Source organism: Juglans regia, chromosome 12 (genome assembly GCF_001411555.2).
Source record: "Juglans regia cultivar Chandler chromosome 12, Walnut 2.0, whole genome shotgun sequence".
In the NCBI taxonomy this organism is placed as follows: Eukaryota; Viridiplantae; Streptophyta; class Magnoliopsida; order Fagales; family Juglandaceae; genus Juglans; species Juglans regia.
The window spans coordinates 4,401,882-4,416,136 of NC_049912.1; the positions used below are offsets into that span (position 1 = coordinate 4,401,882).

The 14,255-nt window shown below is 36.8% G+C and overlaps 1 protein-coding gene across 3 annotated transcripts; it reads right to left on the reverse strand.

The window, feature by feature from the left end:
* Positions 1-725: 725 nt before the first annotated feature.
* Positions 726-13,898, reverse strand: LOC109021067 (beta-amylase 7-like). Of its 3 annotated transcripts, none has more exons than XM_035683877.1 (12): positions 13,365-13,898; positions 12,948-13,218; positions 10,033-10,678; positions 8,023-8,310; positions 6,980-7,057; positions 6,588-6,791; positions 6,097-6,291; positions 3,978-4,142; positions 2,688-2,948; positions 2,150-2,368; positions 1,711-1,930; positions 726-1,109 (listed from the first exon to the last, which is right to left on the reverse strand). In XM_035683877.1, the coding sequence occupies exons 3-12, from the start codon at positions 10,468-10,470 to the stop codon at positions 1,081-1,083; spliced, it is 2,097 nt and encodes a 698-aa protein (XP_035539770.1). In that variant the 5' UTR covers positions 10,471-10,678; positions 12,948-13,218; positions 13,365-13,898; the 3' UTR covers positions 726-1,080. The 3 variants fall into 3 exon arrangements, with proteins under 3 accessions (XP_035539770.1, XP_035539769.1, XP_018859153.2); XM_035683876.1 differs by having other exon boundaries at positions 12,948-13,273; XM_019003608.2 differs by lacking the exon at positions 12,948-13,218.
* Between the last annotated feature and the right edge of the window lie 357 nt (positions 13,899-14,255).

Genomic DNA, 14,255 nt, shown 5'->3' on the forward strand with positions numbered 1-14,255 from the left:
GGAAAACCCCACCCCGAGACTGGACTAAAAACCGAAACTTTAAAATTGCCTAGACCAAGACCGACCGGTCCAACTTCGGTCCGGTCCGGTCAGTTTCTCTGGTCTCTATATTGAAATTCGCTACTTATTATTTTATGTTATTATTCAATGATGGGTATATTTTGCTTTCCCTGCATACTAACTACTACCTCCTACATTGGCAACCCAAGAGAGAGTTTGTATTTTCCTTTTCCTCTTTATTTGTGAATTATACTTTTGGCTCTCAGTGGTCCTTTGGGGCTAAATCTTGTTCATCGCCTTGCGAATGACTCACTAGGAGATGCACCGACTCCTCATTTCAGGTAGTCCTGCTCACGTTGGTCTAAAGGCACCTATCCAATGCACAATATTTATTTCTCATAGAAAAGGAATAGTATTTCAGTAAGTAAAATAAAAAAAACTGAGAAAGACATTGGTTATGCCGAAAAGGTTGGGTCGTTGGTGGTTTAAACAAAGAGAGAAATGCTTCAAATCCAAGTTACCATGCTCTTACTATGCATTGTGTATTTTTAGTTTTTTTTTTTTTTTTTAAATACTAATTAAGCGACTTACTATGTCACATTTTTCAGGCTTGCCTTCAAAAGCTCGACCTCGACCAGCATTTTGTCAGCTCTAACAAAACTGCAAATGAAATCCAACTCAAGTGGACCTGAAAAAGCATCAACAGTATCTGCCAAATAATGATATATTGAATATATACTCAGGTTAACAAACATAAGCTATGTTAGATAGCACAACTCAATGATCTAATGAAGATTCTGCATGATGCATTCACAAGGGATTGTGTTACATCTAGGTATAGATTACTTTTAAATCTTGGCCAAAAAAGAAAAAAAAAAAGAACAGTATAGTTTACTTTTACATCTTGGCTGTGCTCTGTTTTGTTTGACTAAAAAATTAGCCCAGCCTAGTTGTCAATTACCTGTTATAGATAATAGCAACTACGAATAATATTCTCCTAATCTGCAATACAGTAACCCCAAAGTTTTTGTGGGGGAGATAAATAATACACGTTCTGGAGAGGCTGCTTCTTCCATCCCACTATGCCTGGAGATCATGAACTGTCTCCCCTGCAGTGAAGATGAGACAAAACCAGTTACAATTCCGACTCACGACTGCATTCAGAATGTTATAGAGTGGTGGCCTCAATTATGTGAAACGAATTCTAATTCATCTATTTAATCAATGATGACTTATGGATTCAACGCCTTCATAATTAACCTAAATACCACCATACCTAGCAGCTCATGAAGACATGCTTTATCTTCCATAAACAAAATTACTTATTGTGCAGATCATCCTGACTTAAAAAAAAAATTTATTTAGATCATACAAAAATTCCTACAGGAATTAAAAAGCCAAACAGTTGTTCACTTGTTTTCGAATAAGTTGAACTGGGTCAGTAAGTGCTTGATACCCAATATAGCCAGTTTTATATGTCCAGCATTTTGGTTTCTTCATTACACCTTATATGATCTCAATTCAAGAGGAACATGTAGATTGGTTTGGTTAAAATCTGTACTGACGCAAATCTCTATTCCAGGACAAAGGCAGACACAAGGACTGATTCCCTCCCTATCAGATGGGTGCTCAAAAGAAAAGTAAAACAAATAAAACCTCAATAATTGAAACTATCAATATTTGAAAGAAGAGTGTCTCAAGTGCTTTTACCGTGCATTCTCTTGACAAACCCTTCAAATTCCACGAAGTTTTGTTGTTCCATAAGAAGTGGACTAAGTCTAAGGTAGGTAAAGGACAAAAAATGCCTCCCATCTAGATCATTCGTAGGCTTCCCGTAATCTAATATCTTGTTATAACCAACTCTGTCAAGACAAGGAAGTGCATTCTCACTTGCAACTGGTATGCAAACATCCCAGGCAGCATTCAGCACCTGAAATAGACAATTAGGATGCTGATTGCCAAAACACTCCAATAACAAATCTGCACGGTTGAATCTAAGCGACCATTTACAAAATAATTCTCCAAATATACCAGAGGAGACAGACACACAAGCTGTCTTAAAATATTCTGGCTTTCCCCAAACATAATTGCAAGCTTAAATTAAGAAAATAACAAAGCTCATCAATATTTTCGAATATTTTATGCTTACTTGCCAAACTAAGCCTTCAGGATCAGCCAATGCCTCCAAGAGGTCCTCATGACGGTCTAACATTTGTACTAAAGGAAATGTGAAGTTTAAAGCAGCTCCACGTTTCTTGAGCATAGCTGCAATTGCAGCATAACCATCACGATTGCAAGAATTATAGAACCCAGCAGTTAATTCAGCAGCATGACTGGATGTCTTGTACCACCAGTGAATGCTCGGTAGCTGCTCAGCAATTAAAATATGGTAAAAAACTGAATTAACCCATTACTAGTAACCACATTCAAAGTTCAAAACATCAGGATTCAAAAGAACTTACGGAATTAAGCCATAATGAACGAAACTACAAAGACCCAATATATATCACGAAAAACGAATGTGCATAGCATTTTCACTTTTAGCATGCTTACTTTCATGAAAGTGAAACAATTACCAAAACCCAATAAATATCACACACAGAAAATTTTAAATGCACTGTTTGATCTTAATTACTAAAAAAAGGCATCTTCCTGTAAAATAAGCAGACTTCAGAAAGGTAACTCACCTTTGCAGCAATACAGGTCCCCTCAAAAGCTAACTTTGCCAGGTGAAGTACACGATCACCATGATCAACCAAAACCTGAGAATACCATTTGAGGAAGAACCTTCCGTAGTAGCCATCATAATCACCTCCATCACAAAAGAAACCAGTTTCATGAGGCCTGGAATTATAGGAACCAGCATTATCTGGTCCTCTTGCCCATAACGAGTGTCCCCTAGCTTCTGCTGCCCTCTTCAGGCTTCTTAACATGTACCTATCATAGCACTAGAAAATAAGGGAAAAATTATGACACTACTCAAGAACTGAAAACATGAATTCTCTGAAGAGACAATGGTGGCAATGAGTTGAGATGAATATCAAACAGTGAATTATATGGTTATCATATTCAATCACAAATTTCTTATTCTGCACCCATGACTACAATACTTTGGAAATAAGCTCATTTCCTCGACTAAAAGGGCAGCCCATTAAAATAAAAATTTATAACATGTTTTAAAACAACTTCCTGTCTGGAGCTCCATCTATCTATAAAGAAACCTAGCTGAACAGTAAATATGATTTTTTTTTTTTTTAGAAGAAAATTTCTTTTTTATAAGTACAAGAAAATAACATTTAATTTTAAGAAAACCGATGTCACCTGGAAAAGATATTTCTCAAACTATGATCATTTACATTGCACTGCAAGATTTTAAGTAATAGTAACTTTAAGCCTTGTTTTAATTTTTGATGATGTGGAACCTCACCAAGGCAGGACCCTTTGGATCCATCCCTTGGGAGTAAACTCAGGATGCACAAGCCCTCCAGTCAGAACCGTGTATATTATGTAATCCAGGAAAACTACTAGCCCGCTCTAGGTTAGACTTGACTGGTTAAGTCATATTTTATTCCATCTTTTTATATGTAGTAAGTCATCTTTCATTACTATTAGCATTACAATCAACACTATTATGATCATTGCTAACCAAACAAAAATCTTAATTTTTTATAAGTAACAAAAGATCATTATTAATCAAACAAAAAGACCAATAACAAGGAAGATGCAACAAATCTCAAACAAATCTTGGGATGCCATCTGGCTAGGGGAAAAAACCATGCATGTGCCAAACAGTGAAGAGAGCAACTTGTGAATATGTTTTTCTTTTTTTTAATCAGTAAATAAGAATTTTATTAAAATGGGCGAAGGCAAGTACACAGGACATATATAAGAGCAACTTGTGAATATGTACCAGCTAATGCCGCAAACATGGCAGACATGTCTCTTAAAATATACAAAGAGAATCACCCAAGAGGTACCTGGAATTCACCAATACCAGGATATCTCCAACCATGCTTTACAGGAAAAGATGGGTAACGTAGCTCCCCACATGGTCCAAGTCCAACTTCAATTATGGAAATGATGCCATCCTCAAAGAACTCATTGAATTCTACCCGGAAGCTTCTCATGTAATCAAAGTAAACCTACACCATTTACCAAAGAATAAACCAATAAATCTTCTATGCTTGAGATTATAACTCATGGCGAAAAGTAATTCCCACACTGTTTTCTTTGACTTTCCTTTGAGGAAAAGTGCCAAGATTGTATCAGAGCTATGGTTTGGATATTAAAGAAGGTGAAAGAGAACTCCAAAGCATCTTTGGCTTCAATGAGCCTGGCACTTGAATGAAAACATTTTTTTTTCTGAGTAAGAAAATTTTATTAAAAGGAAAGAGGCATAGCTCAAGTACATAGGAAGTATCCGCGGTATAACCTAGCATCATCTAGGGACTAGAAATGGATACAAGCAAACTGTGGAAACTATCCTCATTACAATCAATAACTGAAGCCCAAGAAAAAGAGTGTCGAAGAAGAATCTTTTCTGCTCATCCAAAGAACGGTCCTGGTCTTCAAAACACCTACCATTCCTCTCCGTCCAAAGGCACCACATAATACAATGAGGAATCATTTTCCAAACCACAGCAACATGTATATTACCCTGAAGGCCCTTCCAACACCCAAACAATGAATGACAAAATATTTAGTTTCCACTACTTTCTAGTCCAATTTTCCAGAATTTTCTGGCTCTTTTCTCTTTATTAACTAGAAGCTTTGATGAACCAGTGTACTTTCTTTTTATGAACATTAATAAAACTTATATTACGTATTCAAAAGATGGTCATCTACTTATTCAAAAGATCGTCATGGGAACTTATGTCCTATGTTTTGGTTTCCTTAGCCTTGTGTTTTCTGGTATGTCCCCTTTGTCTTTGTACAATTCTCTTTAAAATACTTTCTTACTTGCCCAAAAGAAAAAAGGATGGAAACATTTGCTTTCAAATTATATGAAACATAATTTAATGTTTAAAGTCATTAGCCAAGTTTCACACTGTTCATACACTAGAAGTAGGGGTGACTCCGGAGTAGAGTCGGATTTGGGCTTTTTTTTAGCTTAATATTTAGCCCATTTTTAAAAAAGAATTTAGTGGGCTTCAAATTTTAGATTTTCCAAAAATTAAAAACTAAAACTAAATCATTCACTGTTAATTTACTTCTATACTAATATCTAACTTATTTTTATACTAGACTTATACTATATTGTCTAATTTTATGTTATCATATTACAGTATTACATATTATTTCTAGTGTCTAATTACATGTTATTATACTATAGTATTATGTGTTATTAACTTATTATATTAGACTTATTTCTATATTAGTGTCTAACTTATTTATAACTTATTTCTATACTAAACTTATTTCTAGTGTCTAATTACATGTTATTATACTTTAGTAAATTAGTATTATGTGTTATTAACTTATTATACCAGACTTATTAGTTATTTTTTTACTAGTGTCTAATTTATTTCTATACAAGACTTATACTATAGTGTCTAATTACATGTTATTATACTAATATCTAACCTATTTCTAACTTAATCATATACTAGACTTTCTAGTGTTTAATTACATGTTATTATACTTTAGTAAATTAGTATTGTGTTATTAACTTATTATACTAGGCTTATTTCAATATTAGTGTCTAACTTATTTCTATACTTGATTATGTATGGTAGTAATACTATGATGTTTACATATATATACTAAATTATTATTAGTTTATTTATATTATAGTATAAGTATATTATTTTATAATAATTAGCTCATACTAGTATATTATTGAATTTAACTATATAAGTTCTAGTTATATAGTTATATAAATATACCAGTATAAATGATAAATATATAAATAAATACATATTTTTATAACATATGTACAATATCGGAGTCGATCCAGCGACACCTTCAACTCTGACTCTTGAAAAATTAAAAAAATATCCGACTCCAACTCCGACAAAGTCGGATTTGGAATCGGATTTTCACTCAGCCCTAACTAGAAGACAATCAAGCAATTTTAAAATTTAAAGAATGTAGTACCTCAATTGCAGTTCGACCCCTTAAAACCCGTTCCTTGTCTATTCCCCATGAGAGACATTCAGGATTGCGTCTTCCCTCTTTATCAGTGAAAAATATGTCGGGATTGCTTCGACCAATTTCTGCCACCCAATGTGGCAATGGAATACAAACATCATCACCAACATTGCCCCCACATTCATGAAATGACATCACGACCTGAATCAATCAGACACTTGAGATTTAGCAGTGGAATGAATATTCAGAAGAATTAATAAATTCGAGTACAAAGAAGTGACAAACATTAGTTGCGTCTCAGGTATAAATCTGTAACTGCTTAACAAAATAGTGATAACAACACTGCATAACCTTAGTCCAGTCAGCTCAAAAACACAAGCAACATCAGCACCATATCAATCTAAACACTCAGCACTGTCCCCCATTGAGTGTACGCCACCATATCACACTGCACTAATGACACACCTGAGAGCAGTTTTAATAGGTGTATGACTCACCTGTAACTTAAGCTTAAGCTCACGCACCATCTGAAAGAGTCTCTTGTAACCACTCCAGTTATACTCCCGAGGAGAATGTGCCTCTACTATGCCCCACCAGCAATCAACCACAACACCATCAATATTAATCGATTTCAACACCCTTAGCTCCTTTAGGAGATCATCTGGATCAACCAGCTCACACTTCATATTAATGACACCCAGCTGCATCAACAACGTGAGGCACAATTACAGAACTGACAGAAGCACTCAAACATGTATTTAGCAGTTATTTTTTATTAGAGAGTAATGCATGTACCATGTACATGGAGTAGAAATGTAAGGTGTTGAAGGACAGATAAATCAACACCTGATCTACAGTAACAGAGTAGGAATAGGAATAAACAACTTACTGGTAGCATCACATAAACAGGAACGTGAGTGGTTCCAGCAAAATTACGTTCAAGTAACTTCGAGGGTAGGTCAACAATCTATAAAAAGAATAGAAGAATGTTTAAAAACTTGAGAAATAAGAAAGAAAAAAAAAAAGGAAAGGTACATGTTTAAAAGAACCATTTTATGTCAGATTCAACAAATCATCAAGAGTGTGAATAAATGTTACCTTCTTGAGATATTATTAAGAGCATGAGCTAGCGTCTTCTTATAACTAATAAGACTTTATTAAAAGGAGCAATCCAAGTACACAAGAAGTATACAAATACACAAGGGGAAAAAGATACGAGAAAAGCATGAAAGTTAAGCCAGTTAAAGTCGATAGTGTCCGAAGGAGAGAATGCTGAAGAAGAAAGTTTTGAACTACTCCACCATCCATTCATAATTCTCAAAAACATCTATCATTCCTTTCCTTTGAAATACACAATGAGACAAGTAGGGACCATTTTCCATACCATTACGATTTGTGGGATGCCAGCTAGCTTTCTCCAAGAGTTAAAAAGGTCAACTATACTTCTGGTATGACCCAAGCCAAACCCACCCATATGAAAAAGTCACTCAACAGTGCATTGACAATCCCAAAATAGGGTAAAAATGAGCCACGTACTCCTCATTCCTCTTGCACAGGGGCACAAATCAACCACTATTTTCATGCCACAATTATTAGGCATATTGGAAGGTCATGCTGAATACAAGATATATGCATGATCTTTCCATGAAAGGGTAGATGTTTCCTGTGCTCGAGGTTTGGTGCATTATGCAAACAGAGGAGATGATACAATCTGATCAAATTACAGGTTGTATTGCTGCGTCTTGCTGGATGAGCGAATGTGCCAGTGCAATATATTAGTTTCCTTGGACATGATCTTTAATTAAAGAGTAGCACAAAAACATCATGTTCAAGTTTTGAGACACAATATTTTTCTTTTCATGGAAAATACAATGGCACACCGATAGATGAGTATCTCATATTATATAACCCTAAGCAACTTAGACCTAGTACCTGCTTGTCATCAATGCTGTTAATGGAGCCACCAATAAGAGGATGATTTTCAATTGGTTCTCCCACATCTCCCACCAGGGATGAAGTATGAGATCGAGCACTGGAAGATAGATCATAAGGTGATGAGCTTGGAATATAAACACCTTTCATACGACCTGCGTTGTACTCTACCGAGGACTGGTAACCAGAAGCGACTCCTCTAACAGAAGCAGATGGAGAGTGTTGTGACACCATTTGGGAAGGGGATGAAGTCACCACAGCAGCACCACCACCGACAGGCCTTGAGCCCTGTCAAAGTAGAGGAGAAAACATTCCCAGTTTTGAGGTTTTATGGAATTTGTTAGAAATGAGGATCACAGAAATGCAGGAGTTGAACCTCACCAACTATGTTAAGCAGGAAAATAATTTACTGTAGATCTAAGAACAGAGGATAAGTAAACGGTGCATAACACCTTATTTCATCAAATGTAAATTAATGGGAGAAAGTCAAATGTAACATAACCTTATGGTAAAGAATAATGTTTTTTTTATAGGTCATGATTAATAGGCCATAATCTTTTTTTTCTAATATTAAAAGAAGAGTAGTGCTACATGTACTTACAGTTTTACTTACACTTTTACTTACAAGACTCATTTTGTTAGTTTTATTTTGATATTCAAATTTTATGATTTTCAACATATCAATAACTGACATGTGGAGAAGTAAGTTTTTTGTAAGTTTTTCTTAAGTAAATTTAGCATTTTTCTTAAGAGAATCTCAAGATTAAAAATGTCAATGATGCAATACTTCAATCTCCTTTGGGTTCTAATATTTTTCTTTTCATATTTAGCACCCTTATATTTACATAAAGCGTAATTTCAGTCAATCCGCCACTGATAGATTATTGTTTTTTTTTATGATGAGAAATCCCGGAGACCATGCAAACACATGTATTTAACCTGGCTAAATCCTGGACTGGTGCAATGTGTCCTCATCACATGGATCAGGTAAATCATCGACATTTCACCAATGGGACATGGCCCCTAGAAATTGTTTGCACCCAAGGGTTCAAACCTTAGATCTGGAGCATACTAGTAAGACCAAGGTCCTTACCACTTGAGCCACCCCTAGGGGTTACTGATAGATCATGTTTAATGAACTACTAAAATAATGTAAGATGTAAAACTATTTCATTAATAAGTTTCTACACTTTCTACCCAGATCATGCTATATTTTATTTTATTTTTTATTCTTCAAAAATGAAGTACAATCTTAAATTTTTGGATGAAGACTTAACTGTTAAGATAGTGCCGCGACATATATTTTTCATCTATTTTAACATCCAAATCTTTTCGAGGGCTGAATTACAAGTTATGTTTCAAACTTGGGTGCAAAATGACAACTTGGGTAGCTTAGTGATCATATTGCAAAATGAATGATTGTTTTAAGAGGGTAAAGTGTGATTTTCCCTAACTTTTTATAGTCAAAACTTACAAAGATGAGATCAACAATCTATACTTTTTGTTGCCAGAATCTTTTGAGATGAACTGAAGTGCAGATTCACATCCCTTTTTTTTTTGCAAGGCAACAGGGTGGGGTTTCTAACTCTGGTTTTCCCAGTGAGAAACTGGGGCTGGCGCCACCCGAGCCAAAGGCCACTGGCATAAAATTTTTTAAAAAATATATAAGGGATATCAGCATAACTTTACCTAAATCCAGGGAAGGTTTGGGTATTCTACCGATATACTTAATACTAGAACTAGTCTAGCAAGGTTCTAATATCAAAAGAATTGACCACCCAATTAAAAAGCTACATTCTGAAAACCACATGCATAAGATATGGCCAAATAGGGTAACAAGTGCGCATGAATACAACATCTTCACCAAGTGAAAGGAAAAAAAGGTCATTTTAACAAACCTCGGCCTTATCATTGTTCTGTCTCTCTCATTACATAAAATACAACTCCAATCTGTACAATGTTGGGGAGAGAGAGAGAGAGAGAGAGAACTTTTTCTTGAGGGATAAGTACCTGAGATCTTGAAGGAAAGGTGGTTCCATCCGGAAGAACAACCCATCCAGCTTCCCTTGCCAAAGCTGCAATTACATCATTGATATCAGCCCTGACTCTAAGATTATAGTTGCCATGCCTCCGTAGCCCAGCCAAGATCCTTGCAGTAATCGCTCTCCTATGCCTCTCTCTTAGCTTGGTTCTCTCTTTCTCTTCCAGTGGCCTACACCTCCGAGTGCCTCCACCTGGGGTGCCCACTTGGTCTTGAGTTTGCTGGTTGTGGTGTTGAAACTGGTTATTACTACTACCAGTCACCATCCCTCCAACCCCTACCATCACTGGTGCAGCATGCTTGTCTCCATTTTCTTCATCATCGTCCTCTTCTTTCACATCCATATCCATCTCCTCATCATCATCTTCTTCACTCGTACCAATCAATTTCTGCATGTCAGTCGCCATTATCTCCCCTCCAATTTCAGCTCATTAGCAAGTATATTTTTAATACTTCTGCTGCAAAGCCTCCATTGCAACTCAACTTTTAACATTTGCAATGAGATGACTAGAAATGTTCAAACACTGCAGCAACATAGTTGGAATAACTTTGTGCCAGGCAGATTCTATAGTTTTCTGGCAGCAACTGGGAACTTCAGATTAATCACATCTCAAACTACATGTGAAAAATATTCAGGAAAAAAACAAAAGTCATTCAGTTTCAGTGAAAATTTGTTGCAGAAAATATTTCACACAAAATCTATGCAATTCTGAAAAAAAATACAAACGTCATAATAGTAATTAGTAATTACTACGAAGTCGAGAAGAGAGAATTTTGCTCATCTAACAGAATCGCACCAGGAAACTTCAGAAAGTTGAGGGTTTTCATGTTCTATTTTTCAACAAAAAAAAAAAAAAACATAAAGAAAAGGCTTGCATTGTTCTCCTTTCACAATGTTTTCAAACAAGCAAGCAAAGGGTAAAGACAGCTATTTTAAAAGAAAAATAAAACCCTTACAAGTCTCTTTCCTACCCTTGAAGTTCAGACTGAAAAAACAGGACCAAACAAAAACCTTTTAAACCAGGATGCAAAGACTTTGCTTTACACTTCAAAAGATGGGGGGCCTAAGAGGACTCACAAACCCAATCCAAAGTATTGCAAAGCCCCTGAGCTAGGAGCAGTTATGAAGAAGTAGCAGCATGTTGAATAATGAATATTGTAGATGGAGAAGTAGCAGTCTTGTAGATAAGGTGTTGGTTCATACGTCCACGGGGTAAGTGCAGTAGCAGTTAGCAGACAGTTAAATTGTTTGTGTATGCATTAAAGGTGTTTATGACTTTGTTTCTATATAAAGGGCTAGGAAAGTAACGTGCAGGGTATGTGAAAAATCCTGAATTGTAATGTGGTCTTTCTCCAGCCCCAATTGGAGTGTTATTCAGTAGTTTCACTATCCAATCGGCATTTTTATATTTAGGACACATCATTTGGTATCAGAGCATCACTATGACCAAGGAAAGGATAGAGAAAGTAGAAGCCAACAGTCAAGAGGAACGGAAGGCTGTTTGTCGATGGAGGTTGATGTCCAGAGTACAAACTCACGCACAGAGGGGATCAAGGCCTTATTGAAGGAGATTATGAGCATCTTGACACATACTCGTCGTCACTCAAAGAAGCCACCTTCTTCCAATAACTCGGAATCGTCCTCATAAACAGTGAGTCACAAGGAGGATTCAAGCTCTCACACAGCCCTTCCAAAAGTACATCAAGATGGATTTTCCACTCTACTTGAGGGATAACAGGGAACTGCAGCAAACCAGTGTGTTGTCCTCGCTTCCTTTCATTTAGACGGAGAAGTGAATCAATGGTAGCAGTGGTTACAATGACAACATAAGAAGGAAGGAATGGAAGTCACTTAGGAAGCTTCTGAATGAGAACTCAAGGCCCAAGTTTGGGTCTACAGAGTACAAGAATTTTGAAGAAACTATTTCATATATTCAACCGCAAGGGACAGTGAGAGAGTTTCAACGAGACTTTGAAAGGCTTGCTGATCAAGATGTTAGTTGGCCTCAAAGAGCTTCAATTGGAGCTCTTGTTGGCAGTTTGAAGAAAGAAATTGTCGCAGAGGTGCAACCTGCCAGACCCAAGACTTTGAGGAATTGTTTGTGGTGGCTTGAATGACGGACGAGAGGCTGTCCAGGAAGAAGCAGCAGGGAAAATCAGAAGCACAGAAGTTAATTTCCCCAACATAAACTGCAATTTCAGTGGCACAACCTATAAAATCCAACCCCTTGGGATGAAATGCAGTGGTGCTGAGAGAAGGGATTATGCTTGAGATTTCAGTTGAAATGAAAGATTCCACTTGGCCATTGGTGTAAAAACATCACAAGTCTGCATAATTGAACGTGATCAAATATTGATTGAAGAAAACTCTTGAAGGCATACGTAAAGATGATCAGAAGCTAGAATGATAGGACTAAGAGGAGAAGCTGTAGGTATTATTGCCGGTCAAATTGGAGAGCCGGGCAAACTTTTCATACCAACGGAGTATTCACAGGGCAGTACTGCAGAACATATACGGGCCCCTTCTAATTGAAAAATAAGATTCAGTGGTGTTTGTGCATATGCCAGTGGGGTTAGTGCAGGAGTAGTTATCATACAGTTTGTGTGTATGCAGTCAAGGTGTTCGTGACTTTGTTTCTGTAAAAAAAGGCTAGGATAGAAACGTGCAGGGTATGTGAAAATCCCAAACTGTTCATTGGTCTTTCTCCAGCCCCAATCGAAGTGTGTTATTCGGTATTTCCATTATCCAGCCGCTATTTTTATGTTCTGTATCCACCAAAATATCTCATATCTTTCCATTCTCGGGCAACCATCATGAACTTCAAGATGACTAAAAATGCCCATAGAAAACGAAACACGCATTAACCAAGACAAAAGTACCTACAGAGAAAATGAAACACTTTTGTCCCCATGGCAGCTCCTAGCCTCTCAAAAGACAGGTTTCAGCATCCGAGTCGTCCCTGAAGGCCAAATCATATTGATCCTAATAAAAACTAAAATGACGATATCTTTCACGGTTATAATTTATGTGATAAAAAAAACAATAAATAAATAAATAACCCAGATTAAATGAGTGACTTCACAAAGTTGAGCTTATCGTTCACTTTTCCATCAATTTATCCCATACTAAACGGAGTTTCAGCTCAACTCTATAACTGTACAATACCAAAAAGCCAAAAAAAATGTAAAAGGAAAAGAAAATTCGATCTCCTACAAAAAACAAATAAAAGGACCGTTAACAAAAAAAAGAAACTTGTTTGCAACGTAAATTCATCTTCAAGTGCCAGGATATCATAATTACCTTCTCATGTCAGCGTGAACACGGATAATCAAGTTCCAGCGACTCGACAAGCCGTTAATTCTCTATTTTTCTCCAAGAATTTCAACCTTTTAGTCATCAATCAAAGCTCAAATAGAGCACCCTCAACCAGATCCGCGTTCTTAACTCCAAAACCAAAACTTACGCAGAATTCACGGCCGAGAAGGTCGAATTCCGGCGACCGGCGTCCGGCGTGGTTTCAAACACAGAAGCCGGAGTTCGGAGAGATCAAAAAACGAGGGAGCGCTAGAGGCGTGGGATTATCCGGCGAGCACAACGGTCAAGTCCGGCCGGTGAGAGAGAGAGAGAGAGTTGAGTGAGAAAGCGTGCGAGCATGCGAGGGCTAGGGTTTCGCGCGTGTGCGGGGCGGAAGGCGAGCGTGTCTCTGTGCGAGTGTGTGAGGTTAGGGTTTGGCACGAACGAGGCGTGTGTATTAGCGAGGGAAAGCGAAGAGTACGGACGTGAGACCGGAACGTGTCACACGTGTGAAGTGCACGAGATTTAGGGGGGGTATTACTGCTGGTTGCAAGGCGGGGATCACGTGAGCCTGAGATTTGTTGCTTTTCCGTCGTGCGGTAAGAACAACGTACCATGCAAATGCAAATGCAAATGCATGGGTTTTACGTGGTTTCTCGGATTGTTGTCCGAATTTGAGAACTTAGGGTCAAAGGACACGTTAAGGTTGTGTGTGTGAATATAACTGTTATCGGACATTCTCAAATTATTTTATTATTATTCATAAATAATTCATTACTATTTATAAATTATACATTATTATTTATAAACAGTTTCATATCACTTGAAATATTCTTAATATCTAAACAGAGTTTAAATATTCATACATTAAGAATGTAAATCTCCTACAAAAATAAA

Bases quoted from the DNA above. Each gene is read 5' to 3' on its own strand.
- LOC109021067 (XM_019003608.2), bottom strand. From the start codon at position 10,470: ATGGCGACTGACATGCAGAAATTGATTGGTACGAGTGAAGAAGATGAT. The intron at 8,311-10,032 runs GTACTTATCCCT...CTACTTTGACAG, and splicing joins CCTTTCCTTCAAGATCTCAG to GGCTCAAGGCCTGTCGGTGG. The intron at 4,143-6,096 runs GTACTACATTCT...TAAATGGTGTAG, and splicing joins GGGGTCGAACTGCAATTGAG to GTTTACTTTGATTACATGAG.